Source organism: Opisthorchis viverrini, assembly GCF_000715545.1.
Source record: "Opisthorchis viverrini unplaced genomic scaffold opera_v5_101, whole genome shotgun sequence".
NCBI classification, from domain to species: domain Eukaryota; kingdom Metazoa; phylum Platyhelminthes; class Trematoda; order Opisthorchiida; family Opisthorchiidae; genus Opisthorchis; species Opisthorchis viverrini.
Genome location: NW_008751757.1, coordinates 785,205 through 802,323, shown reverse-complemented (window position 1 = coordinate 802,323; position 17,119 = coordinate 785,205). Strand labels below are relative to the sequence as shown.

At 45.5% G+C, this 17,119-nt stretch overlaps 3 protein-coding genes across 3 annotated transcripts in view; 1 reads left to right on the top strand and 2 right to left on the bottom strand.

Moving 5' to 3' along the window:
* Nucleotides 1–17,119, top strand: part of T265_05404 (hypothetical protein) — a gene marked incomplete at both ends in the record, with an annotated part of 47,534 nt that overhangs the window by 137 nt on the left and 30,278 nt on the right. Inside the window, 2 exons of the mRNA XM_009170402.1 lie at nucleotides 11,243–11,624; nucleotides 13,234–13,455. Of these exons, the coding sequence (XP_009168666.1) occupies nucleotides 11,243–11,624; nucleotides 13,234–13,455 (604 nt within the window). The remainder of the gene's footprint in view (nucleotides 1–11,242; nucleotides 11,625–13,233; nucleotides 13,456–17,119) is intronic.
* On the bottom strand, nucleotides 132–10,268 carry T265_05403 (hypothetical protein; the record flags this gene model as incomplete). The annotated part of the gene is made up of 2 exons (XM_009170401.1): nucleotides 132–428; nucleotides 10,161–10,268. The coding sequence occupies 2 exons, from the start codon at nucleotides 10,266–10,268 to the stop codon at nucleotides 132–134; spliced, it is 405 nt and encodes a 134-aa protein (XP_009168665.1).
* Nucleotides 11,184–11,696, bottom strand: T265_05402 (hypothetical protein; the record flags this gene model as incomplete). The annotated part of the gene is made up of 1 exon (XM_009170400.1): nucleotides 11,184–11,696. The coding sequence occupies one exon, from the start codon at nucleotides 11,694–11,696 to the stop codon at nucleotides 11,184–11,186; it is 513 nt and encodes a 170-aa protein (XP_009168664.1).

Sequence of the window (17,119 nt, the reverse complement as noted above, 5' to 3'; positions counted from 1 at the left end):
AAAATTTGTTTTAGTACTCTAAGACAGGATAAACTTTTTTACCAAATACTGAGAACTGTACGTTGGGGAACCTTGAACTTGGGATACTCTACTTTTACTAACTTGACATAGATTTTCAGGAAATTTTCAAATTATTCCTGACAGGATAGACGTAACTCATCGGGTTTGGAGAAGCTTCTGCGTTTGGAAGCTGAGTGACCTAATTTTTCCTGATCGCACTTTTTCACATCTGTCTTGGACGAAAGCGACGCAATTTGGCACAAATTTTCTTGTGATAAGAACGATCCCCAATGCTCTCCAACCTTTCTGCAGTAAAAATACAAGGAGAAGCCGGCGACGTCAAAGAAGATGTAGGCGTCTCCACATTCATCTTCCCTTGAAGTAGGTCCGCTAGTAGCATGTTTCCGTCCGTCCATGTGGAGTGGTACCTGACGCGGGTCAAAAGGTTGAAACGTCACTGAAGACAGTTGTATTTCTTGTTCCGCGTCCGATCAAAACCCAAACCAGCCTCTTTCGCAGCCGGATGATTTCACATACTTCACAGGACAGCTAACAACTGCACTCGTCAAAATGTTGAAAGACTGGACTTCGGGCGCACGCCTTGTTCACGCGAAAGCTTGGATGTCATTCCATGTTAACTGTGCCGTACCGCATTACAAATCCGTCGTGCTTCTGTACCTTTGAAAAAGTATTTATCCCAGATTTGTTCATACCAGGTGTTGGGGTGGGATCACGAACTTGTCTCACGCTGATGCTCCAAGTATGTTTCTACGATAGTGAACTCATCCATTCAGTTCTTCCATTGTTAGTGAGCACAACCTAGTCACCCCACCTGCCTCCATATCAGTTAAGTCTCACAGCTCCTACATGTTTGAATTTTCATCGGTTTCTAGCCGCAACTTTATGACGATCCACGTCAGAAGAGCAAGTACGAACATTATTTTTACAGGTAGTATCATCAAGCAGGCTAACAGTATCCTTCGATGGTAGACAGGTATGCCTTCAAGGTGTCCAATGGATCGAATTACCTCTTTGCATGAGACATTATCGAAGATCATCGACGAGAGTTAATGGGGCTTCGAGAAAAAACAGAATTTGAAATGAAATCCTATTAGTCTTGAGCTAAATATTGATTAGAAAACGGGTCCACACATGAAATATACGGTTCGGTGAAAAAACCGACGAGTGATACACTACTCATAAGGTTGCTGAAAATTCTTCGACCGGTTTCGCTGTTTTGGGGGCTCATCATGTAGGCGCAGTCCCCAAGATTCCGTCAACCTTCGCTCCAAAGTGCCAGTGCAAATCGAATGGGTAACGGAAAATCTAAACGAGTTCAGAACCTCTGTTATTCATGTAAGAATCTCGGATGTGTCGTATCCAATAGCGGCTTTCTGTGCGCGTTACTTTGGGTCTTTTTCGGACGTTAACTTGGGTAGACTGAAAATTCCGATCGGTCCTTGAATGGTCTTTGACGAAAAATTGTCGTTTCTTGATTTCTTTATGGTATCTAGCGATGCTAGACAATGCTAAAGTCTCCTACAACCTTCTCTATTTCTTGGGAAAGCGGCAGGCAGCTCCTGGAAGACAGTTCGTGAAATATTAGTGTTTCAGGAGCACACAGTAACTAAATTATGTGAGCTACGCGTTCAGCCAAAAACTATCATTCGCCTGTCTCTGGTTGTCTTTTTCTGTCTTGATGGGACTGGCGTTATCCAGTGACCATAGAAGATTCTGGAAGAAATATCTCCCGCCTGGCTCTTGAGAGACATGTCCTGTAGGCGATTCCCCGTTCTAGATGTGTTTTGAAACAGGACAAAGATTGAAAACTACCGCAGTTATTCCTTTGAGATACTACTTAAATGGAGGCTTTTATAGAGGTGTACTGCACACCAAGCAACGCGTACATCTGTGGATAAATGCTGCCTTGTAGGATGGCATAGGCATAGTTGCAGTAGACTGATCGGTTAACGAATGTTTGAATATCGAACGAGGCAAATCACAACAACGCTTTATTTATCGAGTTCTCAAAAATCTTCAGTTTCCCATACTACAGCAGGGCAATCCTGTATCACGAAAAACAGTCGTGCTTTGCAATTCCCAATTGCATCCCAACCGAATGGCACCAAACCTACTCGCTCGTAATAACCCAGATGACAGGGATTTCAAGATCAGCACCGGCTTACAATTCAGTGCTCCCCCCGAACAGCGTGCACCCTCGAAAGCGGCCAATTAATTTTTTCTCAATTATGAGGTAAAATGCGGTTAATAACTGTATTACTAAACTGCTGAAACTAAAATTGGATAGTAGTATCGAGAAGAACCAGCGTCAGAAGAACGATCATGCGTCCTGGTCATCAAACACTACGAATGTCTGAGGATGTCTGTAGGTGATCACGAAAACAAAATGAAAAATACAAGGTACATGGTTGGTTGCGGTCCCTATGGCAGACTGTTCTTCGTTCTCCACTTCTGAGCAGTGGTTTGATTCCCCACTAGTTTCGACGCGACTTGCTCCATCGTTGGGAACATGATCTATGAAACGGAGTCTCCTCAGACATGTTATAACCTGTCTATAGCTCGGAGTTTAGTTTCTGTGATACCAGAGAAATATGAATCACCTTGATAGGATTGTACACCGTGCACCGTAACTCTTCAACGCGATTCCATGAAGTGCTGTTAAGGACGGTGTTCCAGGTAAGCCTGGATCAAAAATACGTCTAAAACGCTTCAGCTCAGGTTTTGGACTGGAAAAAATAGATATGGTCACACTAAAGCGTCACTTCCACTAAGGACTTGATGATTCCTGTTGCAGATAACTTGAAAGTTCAACCATGCCATTGCATTGGTCCACGGATGTGGCAAGAAATCGGTCTTCGAAAGCGGCGTTGGCTGGAACGGTCTAGGATGGAGTTTAGGATAGTAATTCTTTGTTTAACGAATACACAGTCATTTGCAAATTAATTTGGTTTTTCGAGAGACTCACCTGGAACCCAGCTAAATCTCCCGTTTTTGATGTTCGCCCAAAAAAGGCGAAACCGGTCGTGAGCTGTCGACGGATTTTCAGCAACCTTATGAGTAGTGCATTACAAAATATATATGTTTATCGCGATAGCTCGAATATCCTAACGACTGAAACATGATGCGGCCTGGTGCAGCACATTCAGTTTTGCCTGAGAACGTCACAAACGAGAGATTCAGCTGGGTTATAGGTGAGTCTCTCGAAAAAACAAATTAGCTTGCAAATGAGTGTATATTCGCTAATTTCGTGCAATTTGGTTTCAAGTAGAACGTGAGGTTGACGGAAACCCGGGGACAGTGCCTACCTGACGAGCCCCAAGGAGGACGAAACCGGTCGCGGGCTGTCGACGGGTTTTCAGCAACCTTATGAGTAGTACATTACAAAGATATCTATTTGTTTATTTCTGGTCCGAAAATTTGGCAAAAATCAAATTCTGTTCAGAGGAATTACCTATTGGCCACAGGACCGCTGTTGACCGGACGAACTTTCTTCGCGAAGTTTGCGCATGGTGGCGGCTTTTGAAGACTCCATCAGTTATCGGTGACCCAGGTCTACACGTCGAGATCGATGAAACGTTACTATATCAATGTAAAAAAAGACCACGCAGGGCAAGTCCTTCCCCAGCGGTGGATTTTCTAAGGCATCTGCCGGGAAACTAAAGAGATGCTCACGTATGTAGTGCCACTTTGATGGACACAACGCAGGCCTGCATTGCTCCCGGCTCAATCATCATCTCCAATATGAGGGCATCATACCAAGGAATTGAGAACGATGATTGAAATGAATTATGCTCATGTAAGGGTTAGTCATACCGAAAACTTTGTCCATCCAACGACTGGACCTTTTCATGCAAATTATTAATGACATGTCCCAATTTCATCTTCATCAATAAAAACGAAAACTACACCTTTCTTATCCTCCTTTTTTAATTTTTTTGGGTGGCGGGGGTTAATTTTTTGGCGGGGGGAAAAGTTCCAAATAGTCCAGCACGCCATCAAAAGATACATGCACAATCAGTTTCACTATTGCGGTGCAGAAAGTGTGCACCACTACCAGGGGAAGACTGCCTCAGCGGGAAAAATATTTTGGTAGTTGAGGGATCACTGAAGTTGTATCCCTCCTAACACCCTCAAGAAGTCGCATGAATGAGGTTACGTACCATGATGAGAAAAAACTTGACTCCCCCAACTAAACAAGACAATTTGGTCCGGGTGACAAGGCACAATTTCAACCGCGCGTGAACATTTGTCGTACCCCGTTAGTCGGACAGGTTGGCGCATGACAGGCCCACACAACAAGCTTTGTGACCGTAGGTCGGGACCTGTCGGGGCATGCCCAGAGCCGCAACCGTTAAGGTCACCCGCCGTGCAAAGCGAGGTGTTGGACACAGGTGACCTAGTTTCGGTTCACCACGTAATGGGCTGAATCTCAAGTGTCAGTGGCCCCGGTCACACCTAGGTTGCCCGAGTCTCACTGTCCGTTTTGGTTGAAACGCCCTAGATAAACCTTTCTCAACTTTTCTACTTCCTGCACTCGATTCAAGGACCAAGGCAACAGATGCTCCCCTCGACGTCGTCTGGCTAAACAGTTGCGACACTAATAGTACTACTATTCGTTTGAGTACATGGAACTCATTACTATAAATGTGGTTGGATCTTACCCACCTACAGCCGCAATAAGCACGGATATTTTATAGGCATTCATTCGTTTTGACTAACCCGCATGCATGCCAACGATGACAATAAAATACAAGATTACTGCAGATTACTGTTCTTCTGCTCCGGCTGAGAATCACTCTGCAAGGCAATACTTGATAAGTGTACAAACCGGAACAAAATAACGACTTGACACAAGTCAGTACCAGTGAGACGCTGGATACTACTGACGAAGTATGAGAGTAGACAAATAAATGACTTCGCACCAAAGAGCTCTCCTCGTTTCACCAGGACAGATCAGCATGAGCGGAACAATAAGTCTCATAGGTATTCAATGGAATAATGTGAGAGTTAATGAAATGATTTTCAATCTGGTTGTTAAGCTGATTCATGTGTGTTACCCTGAAGCAAGAAGAACAAAGAACGAACAAGACACAACTTTGCGGCATCACATTCCACCACCGACTGTTAGGAGAACAGAAAAGCCGGCAGCTTTATCAAAGCGTATGACGTGAATCAAGCGACGTGTAGCAGGTTGAACAAGGGGACGAAAAACGGAAGCTATAAATGCTCACTCAGGTAATTGGAGTTTTCAGATGAAAGCCGAGATGAGGTAAACACGCACTTGAGATTACGTATTACGAGAAGGTGGATGGAAGTGGGAAACTAGAGACAGTTGAGGGGGAGGGTGGGAACTATCCACGTTCTCATGAGTCAGGCAAGGCGCTTGGGTTCCACATTGTGCATGCGATAAGTGAAACCGGAGTTCAACCACGTACTGGAAGTGCTTTGGGGAGTAATGACAATGTAGTTCGCACTTTTCATAAACTACGAGCGGCTGCATTACACAGAAAGCAAAAACTTTAATTTCCAAATCGCACTCGTTTGCACTTGGGAGACTTCACTGAATCCCAGCTGGATCTCTCCTCTATGACATTGCTGTTCAGCTGAATGAGCTGCACATCGCCCAACTCCTGTTTCAGGTATCTCCGTATATCTTCTACTCACAAAGTCGGCAAAAAAACTCTTCAACACCCCATGACCGATTTCGCCCTTCCAGTTCCGGCTATTCAGCTAGGCGTATCCCCGAATTTCCGTCAATCATACGTTCTACTTAAACCCAAATCGTACGAAATTAGGGAGATAGACTCAGTTGAACACCGATTCGGTTTTTGTGGGAACTTTGCCTACCCGATGAGGTCGAATTTGGAGAGCAAAAATGGCCGTGGTCTGCTGAAGAGTTTTCAGCGAACTTGTGAGTAGTCTCGTTCAAGCAAACCCCAATTTTATATCATCGACGATCAAATAAAAAAGTTCGGCGAAACGGATCAGTGGTTAGAGCACGAATTTACTGACCGGAAGGTCCGTAGTTCGAATCCGACCTTGCATTTCGACTCCTGTCTAGACCTGGGCAAGCTGGCAGTATCCCAGCCCCCGCGCTTACTTCGGTGTCATTGCAGCTAAGCACTGAAAGGGTGTTACAGCTGATCGATTATCTTTTTATTTGATAAATAGTTGCTTGAGTGGTGTAGTTCTGTTGAGTGTACTAAGCGCTACTGTGCTGCTACTGTGCCCAAAGACTGCGCCACGCTATTTTATTGTTTTTTTTAACTGGAATGCGGTATGGAAGCTTAGTACGTTGAGGATTGCGTGTTGGAAGGTTGCAGCGATGGGTTTAATCCAGTATTGAATAGAAATTCGCCCATGTGGTCCAGTTTACTCAGGCTGTGAAAACGGTCAGGGGGGATACGTTTTTATTCGTTTTCACTTCTGAAGCAACATGTATACAGTTCAGCTGTAGCACCCTTTCGGTGCCCAACTGCCCTGCCACCAGAAGGAAGCACGAGGGTTGGAATACTGCCCAAGCCTAGACAGGAGAAGTAGAGAGGCAGAGCTCGGGTTCGAGCCACGGGCCTTCCAGTCAGAGGATTCGCGCTCTGACCACTGAGCCATCTCATCCCCGTGTACAGAACCCCAGGACAAAGGGCCACGTGAGAGTTTATGCAACTATATGGTGATAAGGAAGTATGATATTTCATTCTTTTCCTGCAATGGGAGTGTTGCAATCCCCCCAGAGATGACCACGAATGATCTCATAGTTCCTGATGTGTACCGAATGTGCTAATCAAACCTGTCACAACAAAATATGCAAGCGGCCAACCGCAACTACAGGGACGAACATGTTGTTCGGTATCTTCTGTTTTTCATTCAATGACTACTGATATACTCACAGAGCTCCCCAGTCATCGAAGTTTCGCTCGCTGGTGACTGTCTTCTGTTCCGTTCACTGAAATCTACTTGGTTTTATATGGACGCGTTTATCTGCCCTTCAACATATAGCGTCCCTCACTGAGAAGCGTTCCAGTCTGACGGGACGTCACACCGTTAGCTTGTGCTAGGGTCTCCCAGGAGTGAAACAGGCTTGAAACTGTGGTTTTCCCGGTGATGACTTGACTTGGATTGACTACGTTAAGTGAGTGAGTATCCAGTGCGGTAGTGTCACTTTTTCAAACGTGGTTTTCCGACACAAGAAACCGGAGGGAATGCGGAGTTCTAATATCCTTTCGGGCATTGTAGTGGTTAGACGAGTGATGCGTGCCCTAGGCTACATAACTTTGACCATCGGCCTTCAGGCCTATGTTGTTGGGGTGAAAATTTCGCATTTTCGCGCTTCCGGTTTATGCGCGGTGTTTCACTCATGCTTGAACTAATAATTATTGGAGGGGAACAGACAGATTTAAATCATCCCCACAAAAAAAATAGTGTGGAAAGACTGTTTGAGTTCTGGTGAAATCACTGCGGCCTGAGTGTATTCGTATTCGGTGAAAAACGTCAAATCGATCGCGGTAGAACAGGTGCATAATTATGAAAACTGCTGAGAACTGACTAATGAAACAACAGAGCGATTTGGTGATTCCCGTTCAGAGAAGTCATCCATAGGCTCTCCAAGTTTATCCCCATATGCTCTCAATATGGTTACATTAGGAGCCCTTTTTTCCAGGAAATTCTGTCACAAGTGGGACCCGAGACATCTGTCCCCTCCTTCAACCATTAGTCAGCTTCAACAGCTTTGTTGGTAACGCGAGGAGAGTTTGAAATTTTTCAAGTGAGGTTTCTTCATTCTAAGTGAAACCGATCGATGCCGAAAAGCCGAAAAGCACTGTAAAACTGTTTCATCCTTACTGGCAGTCTGACTATCTCACACTTAGACAGACATAATCAAGCACCACTCACTGTCCAAACACGGAATTCACATCAGCAAGGTCACGTGTTTACTGGTTTCTCAAATGACGACTTCTCAGATAGAAGGTACACCCGTCGTGCGAATTAATCCTGCTTCTGGGCTACTTATAGGGTTGTCAAGGCGCTTTCAGCAACCTTATGAGTAGCGCATTACAAAGTATGCATTTGCCGCGATATCTCGAATATCATCGTAGCGAGTGAAACATGAGGCGGCCTGGTGTAGCACATTCAGTTGCCTGAGAACATCACAAACGAGAGATTCAGCTGGGTTCCAGGTGAGTCTCTCGAAAAACCAAATTAGCTTGCAAATGAGTGTATATTCGCTAGTTTCGTGCAATTGGGTTTCAAGTAGAACATGAGGTTGACGGAAACCCGGGGACTGCGCCTACATGATGAGCCAACCCGAAGAAGAAAGAAACCGGTCGTGGGCTGTCGACAGGTTTTCAGCAACCTTATGAGTAGTACATTACAAAAATATAGCTTGGAGGATTTTTCAAAAAAGCGAGTTTGGATTATTCAAACTTGATTTAGCCTGCAAAGTTTCAAAACAGCTAATTCCTCTCAGTTCCTACTCTTGGTGTTGTTCGTTTTGGGGGGGCTTCAACAGTCTTGCAAGTGTTTTCTCCTTCCTCCCACTCCATTTGTTTCCCAACGGTAAAGGAAACTTGATTTCTTCGTGCTCCTTTGAACCGTTGTCAGCACAAAACAAGCTGAAATAACAAGACTCGAAACTGTCTTTGGACATCCCTATGTTGATAAACTGATTCTCGATGCTGGACAATTCTTTTTAGTCCGTCAAAGCCTCCTTTGAACCAAAGTCATGAGATGTATGTACTCTGTCAGTTAACTCACTTTTATCGACTTTTGTGAACTATCCTGGTGTGAAGATGTGACGACTCAGCTGCAAGTGCAGCTCACCGGTGCGAAGCGATTTGTGTGCATGTTATACGACTTAGAACTAAAGCTTTGCGTCGGTGTACGCCTACTTATTTCTACTTAATTCTACTTATTTCGTCCAGTAGTGCGTTCCGTCGAACAAAACCGGAAAATACAAGCGCTCCCCCTTCCACGAACATTGGTCGTTGTCATGTGGAACTTGTATCAATCTTTGGGTTTGTGGTCGCGTCTCTTTGTCCAGTATCGAAAAATCGCCCATCTGTAACACACTTTCGTTGACCACACAATACCCGAAGGAAGCACAACGGCTGAGAAATGGCCAGACCCCCTTGGCCTAGACGGTGATAGATTCGAACCACTTGCTCATTTGAGCAGTGCCTCTGAACCCTCTTGTACGGGACTCCACTTCGTAGGGCCATCTGTCTATTCGTTTAGTAATCTCTATTTCCATTGAAGATTCACCATGCATATGTGTAATATTCTTCAGATGGATGTCCGATATATCAAAGTGGGTTCCTTCACATGACACTATTCTTTAGGTCACTTAAAAACTCTAGACAGCCCATTACCAGTTTCGGCCTTTTTGAGGTTCATCCGTTAGGCCCACTCTTTTCCAATTTATTTAAAAAAATCGCAATGGAGTTGAACACAAAGTGAATTTGCAAACCATGTTTCATTTGCAATTTGATGTTCAAATGAAATAGACATTCTGAGACAATGCTCAAAAAAGAATGGAAAAGGTAGTGGGTTATTCAAGGATTTTCATCAACCACATAAGTAGTATTGTGTCAAGAGAAATGACTAATTGTTTCTTCAGCTGTGCGCTCAGTCTTACAGCCCCTCGCGTATTCGAGGTCCCATAAGTAGGTTAACAAGTTGACGTGTAGAGTTTGGCCGGTGAAAAATCAGACTGATTCACACTTGGGTCATGGATGAGGACCAGGACCAAAGAATTTAGTTAGATTTGATAAAGGAAGCTACTCACAAGGATGCTGAAAACTCTTCGACAGCCCACGACCGGTTTCGCCCTTCCACTCTGGGCTCATCAGGTAGGCACGCAGTCCCCGAGTTTCCGTCTACCTTATGTTCTACTTTAACCCAAATTGAACCATCGTTTTCGAGAAATACACTCATTTGCAAATCAATTTGGTTTCCACTGGAGACCCAACTGAATCTCTCGTTTATGATGTCCTCCAGCTGAATGTGCTGCCTCATGCTTCAGTTGGCACGATATTCGAGATATCGCGGGATATGTTCATAAAGTTAGATGAGCAGTTGAATCCCCTTAATTCGTTTAAATTGTAAACCCCGAGGCTGGCAAAAGTGATTGTAAATCAAGATACTTTCCAAGACTTTATCTGAGAAGTCATCGAGTGTTTTCGTGAAAGCTCCGTCAGTTTACTTTCTCGTTGAATTTCACGAATTCCCACAGATTCCTTGTGATGATCCATTCACTGATGGACGTTTCACAACAGCTCTAAACGAAATATCGGTCATTCGCCAACGCTTGCTTCGCTAATGGAGCGAGATGGCCCAAGTGGTTAGAGCGCGAATTTACTGACCGGAAGGTCTGTGGTTCGAATCCGACCTCTGCCTCTCGATTTCTCCTGTCTAGGCTTGGGCAGTATCCCAGCCCTCGTGCTTCCTTCGAGTGGCATGGCAGCTAGACACCGGAAGGGTGTTACAGGTGAACGATTTTTATTTGCCAGGCACGAAATAACGTCCACGTTGTCCTGATTACCCCTTACTCTAACAAACACTCTGTAGCCTTCCTCCAGTAGGTAAGGGGAGTGTAGGTTATCACCCTCTTGTTTCAACAAGAGGGTGTTCCATTCTAAACACAGTTGATTTTCGGGTTTCTGTCACTCTGGAGAAGTCAGTGTGTGATGGATCTTCAGAGTGGTTGTGTCATCTCTATCTGCCAACTACACATCCGTTTAGTGGGTTGCGGTGAGTCAGAATAGAACTCTACCGTCAGTACTGAAAAGCAATTTTTATACAGGCTTACCCGGTGTTCAAAATTTCAGGCAATTCATATTTGTCCAAAAACACATTCGGACACCTGTCTGCGATTGGATCGCCACGCTTTTTCGCTTACGAGCATGTCACTACAAACCCTGTGCCTGGCTGCAACGGATGTGTTTGAGTGATGTCAGACAGACAGGGTCAAGGAAGCGTTAGACGGATGAGACAAGGGCAGCTGTTTTAACCATTCATCGAAGCTATACACGGGGAACTTTGTTCGCTCTGAAGGTCTGCGTGCCCGTAAACATGCAATAGAGGCATCGACGCATAAATCTCAAAAGCGCGGACATTTCCGTACCGAATGTCTCGACACTGGCTGTCAGGACATCTTTGTATTGCTCTCATTCATCCTTCGGGACTGAAGGTTTCTTAGCTTTGGCTACTTTGGGTTTCTTGACAGGCTTAGGTTTGGCAACGGCGGCCTTCGTCTCGGCAAACTTGAAGCTCTCGGACACACCTTTGCCCTTGTTACCGACGCGAACAAGGACAGCTCTCTCGACGGCATGAACGATACCACGACGGATGTGCGGGCCAAGTCTCTCGACATCAACCTCGTAGTTGGCGGTAGTGAACTTCTTGAAGATCGGAGATGGCGTGCCCTTGCGGTCCTTCGCGGCGTTGATGGAGAACTCCACCATGTCGATTACCCGGATCTTAGGCTTGGTCGACTTGGGTCTCTTCGAAACGGCTGGAGCAGAGGCGGGAGCACTCATTCCCCTCGTCATACGGTTGCCGCAAACGGAGACGAGAGCCATTGCGGTATAGTCGAGGCGTTTTCTGAAGTGAGTCTCGGCTTTCGGACGAATGGAGGAGTTTACGAATTTCACAGTCCCATCCAGACTTAAACAAGCCATTTTTCGTGGTACAGTACGCGCGGCACGAATGTTTCACGATTGTAGGTGCGTGAAAATGTGCAAGAAAGAGAGAGGTTCCGTTCCACTGGTGAAGATGATCAAGATGACTTGATCGGGGCTATCTCAGTCCATGTGTAAACTGGCAGGTTTCAGACATCATCACTATTCAGCATCACGTTGGAGCGTGGGGAGTAGCTATGAATACCGCCTCATCGATGAACTGGTCTCTATTTCTTTCCATTTGCATGGCAAGCGATCGAAATGCGTGTTTACCTTCGCCGATGACATTCCGACATTAAGTCGAGAATGTCTCGTTGAGAAGGTTCGTCGAGGATCGCAGAAAAAAGTTCGTTCCGACGACACTGTCTTCATTTGGTTGTGGCGAAATAAGCAGTCGTACTATTATAGATGTAAAAGTGCAACAAAGCAGAGCAAATATTCAGTTCACAAGAAAGTCCGTGTAGAGGCCACTTGCTCACTGGAATGCTCAAGTGCACATTTATTGATCACTATTCTGTAGAAGCTCGACACGCATGACGTATTTTAGGCATGTTTTGTTGACCCACGTCTGCTCTCGTTTTCAATGTCCGACCTCTGCTACGGTGGAAAATCAGATGTTTTCTTCCAGTTATTTTACAAGTTTTCCAAGGTTTCTGCACTCTTCCGAAAAAACTCAAGTCATCTTTCAAATGACATCTGTCAAAGTCAGTAACTAGAAACCTGAAGCTTCCTGGAGCATACGCTTGAAAAATCGCCGCAAAGAATTCCTCGTTTTCGTCAAATTATTTGTCCTTTTTTATAGGATGGTAATTCCTGTATGGGCGAAATCCCCTGAGGGTAGCTAACCGACCAGCTTTTCTTGTGAGATTGCCCGCCGGGGTAGATAAACAGTTTGTGCATTCGCTGCCCCTCCCCCTGCTCCGGTGCCTGAGTGTCGGGAAAAGACTCGCAAACAAGGACAAGAACAGCTTCACTGTGGACAACTGGGTGGGAAGTTTCATGGGGCCTCGCGGTATTTAGTGAGCAATTTCGACATTGATCCAGGCTGTCTGATCGGCGCAGGGTGAACACCCATCAGCGTGCTTCTGAGCACTTGCCAACGTCGGTCGTGCTTCTGTGAAATGCCTGAACACATATCATCGTCGGCTGCAGCTGTACCGATTGACTGCCTGACTGGTTTGGACGCTTGCTGGCTTCCCTGGTGCCCTTTCGGAAGGCATTCCGGGATTACTTTCAGGAATCTAACCTTCCTGACAGTTTGTAACCAGCAGGAAAGACCGCTACATTTTTTACGCGACCGAATTTTCGGTGATAAGCGCATCGTAAGCAGAATGGCACTAAATCTTACTTTATTTTTCGACTTTACTTCACGTTTCATCGGTGCTGAGAGACAAACGGCGCATTAGACCGAGTAGTTTGTGTTCTACGGCTAGTGGCGGCCGTGCTAGTGACCTGCGGGCGATGCGACCATGTTCGACCGCGTTTTTGCACATGTGGTCACGCAGAATGACACAAAAATGTACACAGTCACTGTCAGTCATCTGATGTTGATGATGATGATGATGATGATGATGATGATGATGATGATGATGATGATGATGATGATGATGATGATGATGATGATGATGATGATGATGATGATGATGATGATGATGATGATGATGATGATGATGATGATGATGATGATGATGATGATGATGATGATGATGATGATGATGATGATGATGACGACGACGATGAGTGCGACACGCGGCCCAGAGTATGCAAATTAGCTAACTTGACGGCGAGCGAAAAACAGCTGTTAGTGTCGTCTGCGTGACCTGACGTGCCATCGCCGAGTATGATTACTGCCGATGGGGTGAGAGTGCCTTGACTGAACCGATGACCACTACGCATGCACCGAACGTTTAACATATACGTTGTCACACCAACCGGCATTTTCGCTACAAGATAACCGACGATGGTCTGAACTGTTGGCATAACAACGAGGACACATTATATAATAACATTATATATATATATGTATATATATTCCATGCCAAGAAGACGAGAAGCACTTGAGCACGATCAGCAGTACGAACCTCACAAAGACTCCGAAGAGTCTCGAACCCGCGACCTCGCGGCTGGTAGTTTGAACACCTAACCGTTCGATCATGAGCGGGTGACCGGCAGTGTGATTAACTCGCACTTACACAGGATATATCGTCACTCATCCTCACGCGGTCACACGTGTCGACTGGCTCCTCGAGCGGCACTTGTGTGTTCTTCTTGTATACATCACGTGATTTGTTGGGATAGCTTCAAGTTCACCATCCCAGTACCGGATACGTGATATATGATATGTAGTTAACCAAACGGCCTAGCTGCCAAGCCACCCGAGGAAGCACGAGGGCTGGGGTACTGCCAGGTTGCCCAAGCCTAGACAGGGGAAGTAGAGAGGCAGAGGTCGGGTTCGAACCACCGACCTTCCGATCAGCAAATTCGCGCTCCAATCACCGAGCTGTCTCGCCCCAGCGGAGTTGGCAAGAAAAACCCTTCACTTGAAAACTGGCCGTAAAATAGCCTCATACTACGGATGCACGGAAAATCTCTCTAGATTTTAAAGGTCACTTAGTTGTTTTCAGTCTCTATCAGCATTCAATGAAACCACTTTAGCTTAACTGGGCTAACTAAGTCATGCAGTTCTTGAAAAAGGTTTAGGAGCTATATAGATGTCTGCTTTTGTCCTACGAATCACACCGTTTAGAACTGTGGGTTTTTCATGCATTTTTGATAAGTGGTTAGATCCACACATCTGGTTTTTTTTGGCGAGACTGGGGGAAAATAACTCATGGGCGAATAAAACCATGGGGAGCAGTCATACGGAAATCTGGAACGGAATGTTAAAGATGGACATTCCTGGGGCTTCTATTCGGGGCTTTTTGCCTAAGGACTCCTTCATACAAACACAAATATGTGGCCACGCATTTATTTACATACTATATGTGGTGTGCCTAAGTAAAGAAATACGTGTGTGTGCTGTTTATTCACACAAAACTTTATTCAGAGCCCAAATGAATTTCACGTTAACCCCCCCCCCCCCCGCTTAACCCCCTCCCCCCAGGTTGGCATACAACTGATTAAAATTCAGTGGAAGAAATGGTGATTCGACATGCTTTGACAAAGAAGAAAGAAGGTCGCCTTCTCCTACGAGGGTCCGGTCGGGTTCGAATCATACGAAAAGGACCCCCATACCAAGACTATTAGAGTTAAATCTCTTCTGATTTTGAACCCATACGAAGATCACGCTTTGTTAGGCCTAGATGACTGACGGGTTATCAGACCATTGTGGGACACCTCAAGCAAAATATGAACAAACGGCCACCACGAATGTGTAGGGTCTCCTTTATAAGTAGTCTCTGGTGGAATCACACACTATATGATGTTCGACCGAGACGATTAATAAAGGTTCATCAGGAGCGTAGCTGTTCTCTAGGAGTATCTATTGATTGTGCTTTAATGTACAAAGCCCGCGCCTAAGATTATTGGCTGCCGGGTGCTAGCGTAAGTAGTAGGAGAAAATCTATGGGCGCACTTGTTCCCACCCTTCATCCATCGATGAGCGCAGCCTCTGTAGTACTTACCACAGTGATAAAAGTGATAACGTTTAGCTGTAACACCCTTTTCGGTGCCCAGCTGCCATACCACCCGAAAGAAACACAAGGGCTGGGATACTGTCAGGTAGCCCAAGCCTAGACAGGGGAAGTCGAGAGGCGGAGCTCGGGTTCTTCGAACCACGGACTTTCCGATCAGCAAATTCGCGCTCTAAGCACTGAGCTTCTCGCCCCTGACTTACCATCGTGTGACAGTCTGAGGTTTTAGACGTACAGCTGAACAGTGTTCTATCTCGTAGGTGCCAAAGGAATGCGCTTTGTCTGCTATAAAGATGCGTAGGTGTGTGACACCAAATCACACCAAATCAATATAACCTGTAGCCCAGTAGGATGCACACCTGGTTTTTGGCACATTGAATTCCAGCCCAAATGTGAGTGTCGTTATATTCAGCGCCTGGTAATGTCAGCAAGGATCATGTCAAAGTTCACTGACCCCTTCATACATCAGTCGTTTTCGTCTGACCCCACAGCCGTGGTCTAGATTATGTGGCATATAGTATAGAGTGCGAACTCGCTGTGCAATTTGATGCCACCTTTCTGTGACCAACAGTACCACACAGTGTCAGCTCCACGAATCAAATTAGTTAACCAGTCCAGTAGGGTCACTAAAGACTAAGAAAAGGAAGGGGGCGCGTAACCGCACACGATTGAGGCAATTGCTCGTGCGACAGTAAAGGATTGTATTGTGAGTACGCTATTAAAACCTCCCTGATTTCCTGGATAAATCGACTGTTGTTCCACATAGAAGCATCGAGGCACGCCATGAGTAATACTGAGTGGGTCAACGGGAGTCACATGAGCGAGTTTCATCACCGGTTATCCCCTGAAGCAATCAAACGTATGACTTTTCCCATCCAGTTCGTTACTGATGAGTTTTGCGTGAAACCGATTAGGAAATGAATCGACTTGTGTTGCACAAATATTACCTCATGTTTCTTTCGGAATGAAAATCATGGTATGGCACTACTTATAAAGTTGACTAAAACTCCTGGGTAGCGATGCAGTACACTGTATGGTCTTTGCACGGCACATGACCAGGAGTCTCCCGTTTACACAAGCTTACTTCGCAAACAAGTGTGTTTGGCCACTTGCATTACATCTTAACCTTCCGCATACTGTCTTGAAATAGATGACCCTGCTTTCGGGAGGTCCTTCTCTGTGTAGTTCGTCAGGGGTGCAAATCCCTCTTGCCACGTTGAAGTGTTATGACTAGGCCAGTTTTATATGTCACTGGCGTAAAGCTTTAAAAAATGAATGTGATCACCAATGTGGGCTGACTTCCAGTGAGCGGTGTGGATTACTGTTATCTGAGCATATTTTGAATACAATCGATATACAATGAATAAACCTACATTCCCATCAAGATATCCCGATTTCAAATGTCCTGCAATGCTCACTAAACTGTCTGCCGGTGCGGCTTCTCTTCTGTATCGATCGAAACCTGATTTCACATGCCTGTTATGCGCGTGCCACACGTGACTTTAGTCGGGAAAATTCCAGACCAGCTGATTCATTGAGCGAGCGAGCGAGCGAGTGTGGTTCACGCACACGTCATCAAGCGATCCAGGGTAGGTTGGGATGGACGGCCGGTTTCACAACTCTCAGAACAGTCCATTCTTACTCATACCACTACAAACTATTGTCTACAGAAGAGTAGTGTGAAATCATACGAACGGCCGTGCTCGACTGTGTGGTTGTTTGTTGAAAACATCCGGCATCCTAAGATAACTCCAAGCTTTTCTGGCAACTCGGAGTTTGTTTGCCTAGCCA